Source organism: Haplochromis burtoni, unplaced genomic scaffold, assembly GCF_018398535.1.
Source record: "Haplochromis burtoni strain Fernald_Lab_line unplaced genomic scaffold, NCSU_Asbu1 Contig_22, whole genome shotgun sequence".
Classification (NCBI taxonomy): Eukaryota; Metazoa; Chordata; class Actinopteri; order Cichliformes; family Cichlidae; genus Haplochromis; species Haplochromis burtoni.
In genome coordinates this window covers 3,378,184-3,385,790 of record NW_024582383.1, presented here as the reverse complement: position 1 = coordinate 3,385,790, position 7,607 = coordinate 3,378,184, and the positions used below count along the sequence as shown (strand labels likewise).

The window sequence follows — 7,607 nt, the reverse complement described above, 5'->3', positions numbered from 1 at the left end:
TGTGTGTGTGTGTGTGTTTGTGTGTGTCTGTGTCTCTGTGTGTCTGTGTGTGTGTCTGTGTGTGTGTCTCTGTGTGTCTGTGTGTGTCTCTGTGTGTCTGTGTGTGTGTGTCTCTGTGTGTGTCTGTGTGTGTGTGTCTCTGTGTGTGTCTGTGTGTGTGTCTCTGTGTGTCTGTGTAAAAGTCACCGTCTGATGACTAATAATGTTCCTTCAAGATGTAAAATACTGTTACAGTGTTGCAGTGCATTATGGGATTCCATTGTGCTGATGAACACTTCATTCAGTGATATATTAGAAGTATGTGCATCTAAATCCCAGACAGAAAACTGTTAATGTTGTTCAACCAGCAGCTCCTTTAAACTCGACACTAATTTAAAACAGAGACACGTTCATCAACTACACACGTGAAACACATCCAACTCTACAACTGCCTACATCTGCAGAAACATGCCTGATGCAGCCACCAGACAGAGAACAGCATAAATGGCAACACCAGTTATCCCAGCAGTTCTTATCTGGCGTGAGTGAGTTTCCTTTATCGTCCTGTCTAACTGCTGATTCTGCTGTGAAGCTTTGTTAAGCCTACGATGTAATCAGCAGCAATAAAGCTGATATGTGCTGTTTAACATTGTGTAAAGCTGGGTAGGTCTACATGTGTGAGGTGCTTCTCTCTCTCCAGGACCCAGCTATCCCCACTCATTATCCTCACTGTCATAACAAACAGCCCACAGTGACCCCCACAGCACAGAGCTCAGAAAACTGCTGAAATACCAAAAGGCCCACAGGGGGAAAAATGTATATATGGTCATTCAATGTATCAGACAGTTGTTTTGTAAAGATGGTGCTGCAGACTGACAGAAACACGGTCAAGCTGAACTTCCATGTACAGATGTGTGTAATAACTGCACAGCGTTACCTCAGCCAGCCTTCCATGGCCTCAGCAGCACACAGGCATACGAGCCGCCATGGCAGAAACCCCTGTTTATTAATTCGCACAGTGAGTCCAGGCCAGTGGTAGGCTGCCCATTAGCAAGTTGTTTTTGGTCTAGTATATAGAGCCAAGACCCCACCCCAATATAATGAGGGAGCCACAAGCCAGCGTACTTTTAGTATTGCTCCTAAACCCAGCATGGGTTGTACCAGGAAGGGCATCCAGCATCTCTGACAAATCAAACATGCTGATAATCGCTAACATTTCCACACTGGATCAGTCAGGGCCTGGGTCAACGATGACCACCACGGTGGAAACTGTGCTACTTTTAGCCAAAGACAAAGGACGAGAGAGGGGAGGAGGAAAAGGAAATGCGGAGGGTTGGTGTGACAGCAGAGGATCCTAAGGCCACGGAAGGGGTGGGCAACTCCAGGCCTCGAGGGCCGGTGTCCCTGCAGGTTTTAGATGTGTCCTTGAACCAACACAGCTGATTTAAATGGCTAAATTAGCTCCTCAACGGCTGTGTCCCAATCCAGGCTCTGCAGCCTTAAAGGCCGCATTTTAAGGCCGATTACGTCACAGCAACGCGCCAAAGGCTGTCCCAATTCAAAGGCTGCTCGAAATGCGGCCCTCAAATGCGTCCTTCATTTCCCTGAATTTTAAGGACGTGGCGGTGTAGACTTCATGGCCCAACATATCCCAGAATGCATAGCGCGGCGGTGGGTGTGGATAATTTTGCCGAAAAAAAACGGCGGATGAGGTGCGCCCGAAGAGTGAACTTTAAGTACTGAATATTATGTCATTTATTTATGTGCAAATGTTTAATAACGAACATTAAAACATTACTGTTGGTCACATGTCGGCAAAGTCATGTGACATTAGTGACGTTTGTACTAACTTGGCTTTAAAGCCTTTACTTTAAAATATGCGCCGTTCAATAGCTGAGCTCAATCTCACAGAGAATGATCAAAGCTCATGTAGAAACAAACAAGTGAACAAAAGATTTTCTCCTTCATTTCTGTCAAACACAGCTGTATGACACGTTTCCAGCTGTTAGTATCATGGTTGCTAGGCAACCTGGGCGGCGCGACGGAGGCTAGACCGTCCCATTTCACAAGCCTCGCACTTCCGGCCTTAGCAGTCTTTAAGTACGCGGCCCTTGTGGACCGTTGAGGCTGCGTACTTTAAGGCTGCAAACCCTGAATTGGGATACAGCCAACATGTCCTGCAGTTCTGCAGAGGCCTGGTAACAAACTAATCATGTGATTCAGGTGTGCTGACCCAAGGTGAGATCTAAAACCTGCAGGACACCGGCCCTCGAGGCCTGGAATTGCCACTAGGGTGATATGAAGGCAGATAATCCAGACTTACCTTCATATGCAAAAACATATTTCTGAAAATGTTCAACTCTGTCTTTAAAGTACACGGTCTATACTGTTTAGGGAAGTAAAATTGTAGTTAGTATGCCAGACGTGCCTGGGTGTGATGTCACGAGAACATTACCAACAGATAGAAGCTCCGATTTGTGCCTAATTTAGCTCCTGAAACTGAAAGTGCTACAAACAGCAGGAACAACATCATAAATAAACCTAATAATATAATAAACCTTAAACATGTGGCCCACCACAGCAGGTAGTGCCACATGTTTAAGGTTTTTTATGCCATATTCCTTGAATCGTAGCCCAAAGGGATTTGTGCCTTCTCCCAGGACTGATCCAAGTATCTTTTCCTTTTTAGGTCAATCTGTAAACTACTGACTGAAACGCCAAAACTCTTTGTTCTTAGCAGGCTAATGTTGTCTTTTTGATTCAGCCACAAAGTGTTGTTTTCTTCCTTCTATCTTCTAGAGCAGCAAATCAGGCATCATTCAGCTGCAGACTATCATGGCTGAGTGAGACATGAAGAAGTGTTTGTATCTTTGGCAGCCTTTCCATTTTTTGGGAACTGTGTGAACTCCTACGAAAGTTCATCCAGCAACCAAAGTGTTGCTGTGAAGATGGAAGATAAACACATGGTAATATGACTTTATTACCTCACAAGTTAGGAGATTAACTCTCACAAGAAGTCGTTTTTAGCTGAGTCCAAGCCAGACAAAGTGTTCTATGAAGCTCTGATTCCTGCGAGACATCATCAGGGTGGAGTCTCTATGGCTTTCATTCAGTGACGTTACATAAGTCTGGAGAGCTGCCAAGTCTCCGGCCCAGGCTTTTTCATTTTCTTTTGTTTTTGTGAGGAAAGAGCTTCTGCACACTCTAACCAGCCGGGCTCTGGAATTTCTGCCTAATTCAAACTCGTCACAACACAAACAGCACAACTTCAGCTCATATATAATACAAGAAATCATTAAAATGCTATAGGTAGAGAAGTGCTGGTGGGGGGTACATCGCATAAAATGGTGCCGGATGACCCCACAGGTTGAAACTGTCAAAATAAAAGTCTTTCTTATGTCTGTAAATCTGTAACATATTGTATTGTTAAATATTTCTGTTACTATAGTGGAGCAATTGTAACCCACATAATGTCCTTAGGGATTAATAAAGTGCGCTGATTCTGATAAATGTTGCTTGGTATGCTTAAATGTACATTTGGAGTGCGAAACACAGAACTGTTGACAATTGTGTTATTTCAGCAAGCAATAATAAAATGACCGACTTCAAGCCACTGATACCAACTTTAACACAGCAGACTAATGCACGCCGCTGATGTGAACCACAGCTCAGGACTCCAGCTCCATCACACGCCGTGCCAGCGCCGACTGGGCGGGGATGAGCAGTACCTGAGGATGTGGTGCAGACTTCTTTTTTTGCTGCATTGAGTCACAGCTCCGGTGGGATGGGCCACGTGACCAAACCCCGCACCGTTATGGAGGACAGACCTGGTCTGTGTCTGCGGTAACGACCTGCCACACCGAGCTCAGTCGAAAAACACGAGCCAGAGAAAGCGAGAACTTTTAACATCGCCATGTTCGTACATGTCTCTGCTCGGTGCAAGTCCGCGGGCGAGGTCCTGCACAACACGAGTGCCCTTGGAAATCCCAGGCAGGGTTTCAAAGCGCACACAGCCTCTCTGCACTGCAGCAAAGTGTCGCATACGCGTTTTGGCCAGAACTAGACCGAAGCGCGGAGTGCCACCGTCGGACAAATATCAGAGAGTTCCGCGTCTGACAGGCGCCTGCACCGAAAAGCAGCTGCGTAACTGCTATCAGAGCACCGCGGCTTGTACCGACAGAGGTGTTTGTAGAGGCTACGGGATAAGCTAACTCACCTGAGATTATCTTCTCTGACGATGCGTCTTTCTCGGTCATCGTGTCCCGCAGTTTCACCTCCTCTCGAGCCTTCTCTCCGATACAGCTACACCAAGCAATTTTCCTGGTTGCTGAGGCGCACCGGGCCAAAGTGGGGAAAAATCAAACAAAATGTGGTTTTCGTCACTAACGCGGTGCCCCCCCGAGCTTCGCTTTACCGCCTGTCGTTGTGTGCATAAGACCTGGAGATATTTGTGGACAGGGTTGAGGTTCGTGAGGGTCTAGAAGCAGGAGAGGTGCAGAAAAGCTTCAGCACAGAGGATGTTGGACCCCAGATTTGCTGCTGCTGCTCTGTCCGCCCCTCCCATCACATTCATGGCTGTCCTGACCAGGAATGCTGCCCCTGTCCGGTCTGAGGCAGCTTTGCTCGGTGCAGCCGCAAAAGATGCAGTACTACCCACTGTACCCCACTACCGCTGTACCCCCCACTACCTACTGTACCAGCATTCAGACTAGTGTAACTAAAACCCCATGAAAAAATTACCAAACGAGTGAATACGTGAAATACATTCAGGTTAGATTCATACAAGTCGATCGTTTCCCCCCTCCACTTTAATTACTTTAATTAAAAAACAAACAAACGTTTGCATGTTTGTTGTCATGGTCCCGAGTCTTCGGATTATTATTGTGTTTTGGGTTTTTCAGGAGGCCCGGGGCAGACCCAGGACCCGCTGGAGAGATTCTATCTCTCGGCTGGCCGGTGAACGCCTCAGTGTTCCCCGGACAGGCTGGAGGAGGTGGCTGGGGAGGTCTGGGCTTCTGTGCTTAGGCTGCTGCCCCCGCGACCCAGTCCGGATAAGATGGATGGATACTTCTGTTTAACTGTCTTTAGGTTTGGTTATTATTCTACATGTGTGTGATTCTCTTTGGTCCAGTTCACAAACACAATCTGCATACCCCATACAGATTGTGACAGTCTGTGTGAAGTGGTATACAAGGCATTATAATACAGGTGAGAGGTAAGGAAGTACAAATACGTCGTTACTGCAGGTACGTTATTTTCAGGTAGCTGTCTCTACTTGAGTATTTAATTTTCTGATGTTTTTCTAGATCCTAGATTTTAACAAAAGTATCTGTACTTTGTACTTTTTACATTTTCAAACCAGGCGTAATACTTTGGGTTTCAAACATTTGAAGAGAGCACTGCTGCTGCCGGGTGTTAACGTGGGCCAGTGTTGTTTTTTTTGGGGGGCACGATACCGGAACAGTGCAGATGTCCAAAAGTTCTAGTCGCAGTACTTCAGCATTTAGCTAGCCCTACAGAAGAGAAGGAGGAGTAATGCTTCTTAAGTGGCAACATGTTGACTTGACATTTCTTGTTTCCAGTAGGGGGCGCTCTAAATTTTGCTGAGAGTGGGCATATCAGTGTGTTCAGGGCAGGACCGTCATCCTGTGGAGTTTGGACTAGATTTCTATGTGTTATAGAAATATGGCTCATCGTGGCAAACCATCAAAGCTCTCCATGCTGCCAGGGGTGTATCTTTTGTATGAAAGCTCACAGTTTACAGTGTAACACAAGTCCAACTTCTTAATGTTTTTCTGGACAAATTTGTGGTTGCTGGGGGCACGCACCTTCAAACTGTACCCCAACATGCAATACGTGACATTTCCTGCCCCCGCTACATGGCGCTGTGGCCATTGTCAAATATTGCAATTGAATTGTGTTCAGGAAGTTACAATGCGTGAGAAGTTTGCTCGAGATTGGACAATGTATCTGTGAGAGGCGTCTTTGCCACGGCGCCCCGTCGCAAAGACTCAATTCAGTACAGCCCAAGTTAATTTTTATTGATCAAAGTTTCAGTTTACCAGCAAACATGGCAGCTCTGAGAGCACCAGTGGCCTCTTTGAGCAGCAAACAAAAAACGCCTTCTGCATCTGTTTGCAGGATGATTGTTGTCAAAGTCAAGGCTGTGGAGAACAGGCTGGGGGATTATGGCTTCTCTCACATTCCTCTGTTCAGTGTACCTTGTTAGGACCCAATTTCTTGCTGAGGTCATTCAACACAACTTACTCTCTCTGCAAATCGGGACACAAATGTTTCTATACCATCCAGCCAGGCCTACAAAACCTCTCACCTTCCTCTCAGTGGTGGGAACAGGAAATGATTGGGTGGTGTCCACATATCCTTTATCCAAACGGTCACCAGTTCTAGGATGAAAGTTAGAATGGCTTTTTTTTTTTTTTTACCAGAAATCAATACAAAAATCTTTCTGTTTGTCAGAACAGTGGGGATGCACCACTAGCTACTGGAAACCTTAGTTATTCCCAGTTCGAGCACTTTCTGCAGCACTGGCACCAAACTTTTCAGGTGAACTGGGGCATTCTCCTTAATCTGTATCTTGTACTGGAAGTGGTGCGTTTGAGTGACTCATGCATGAACAGAAGACTATAACTGATGGAAATTAACTTACATTTATTATTAAGATAACTATATGCATTTGTGTATAAACATTTACTGCACACTAACAATCACACTACTTTCTTGACTGCCCAATAATTCTAACGTTTTATTATTAAGCTACATGATCATAGCTGATTTATGTTTTGACTTTTAAGAGTTTTATTGGTTAAATGATTCACAGTTATGGTTTTAGACATGGTGGTTATGGTTTTACAGATCCTTACTGTGCAGTATTTATTATATATTACCCGTATTTTAACAGCTTTTACATACTGTAAATACTAGTTGACCTGCTTATTTATGCTACCAAAGACAGTCTAATAAGGATTATAAGACACTACACACTGTGTCATTTGAGTAAAGTACTATGTCTTATTAGATTATGGATTTACAAGGAAATAAATTAAAATGGTTACAGTGGGTGTGTTGTTTGTTTGTTTGATTTGTTGTGTTGTTTTTTGTTTTTTTACTGGGGAAAAAAGTGCGAAATACTCACCATCTGTCGTTTTGGTAAATGACTACAAAACTACAAACGGGTTGTAAAAAGGAAGGAAAGGAAAATAGTCAGCGAGAAGGAAGGATGTAGAAGTACAAAGAACAAGGACCAGATGGAAAAAGCACTTAGCAGGCTGGAATCCAAATAGTCCAACTTGTCATTAACGGTTCAGAACGAGCCAAAACAAAAAAGATCAGTTCTCCAATATGAAGGATCTGTCCTGGGATCTTAGTCATGGAGAAGGTTCATCAGACTCACACGTTGTACCTTAATGTTAATCCTTCAATGGAAAGCCAGGAACTTAGCTGCAAATGGACAGGCGCTTCAGGGCACAGATGTGTTCATTAAATTTAAATCCAGATATCATGTGTACACAAGAAACATTGGTTTAAACCAAATTTAGATTTCTAGAGTTAGCTCTTGATGATGAAGATGTTGATTTTGATCAGCCAATTAATCAGTTAAACTTTAAAGT

At 44.5% G+C, this 7,607-nt stretch overlaps 1 protein-coding gene across 8 annotated transcripts in view; it reads right to left on the bottom strand.

Moving 5' to 3' along the window:
- The window catches only part of hspa12a (heat shock protein 12A), an 81,733-nt gene extending 77,094 nt beyond the window's left edge, over positions 1-4,639 (bottom strand). For 5 of the 8 annotated variants that reach the window (XM_014332005.2, XM_005917021.3, XM_014332007.2 and 2 more), the window contains exon 1: positions 4,196-4,639. In XM_014332005.2, the coding sequence (XP_014187491.1) occupies positions 4,196-4,235 (40 nt within the window). In that variant the 5' untranslated portion in view covers positions 4,236-4,639. The remainder of the gene's footprint in view (positions 1-4,195) is intronic. The other 3 variants (XM_005917023.3, XM_005917026.3, XM_005917024.3) reach the window with 1 other exon arrangement.
- Between the last annotated feature and the right edge of the window lie 2,968 nt (positions 4,640-7,607).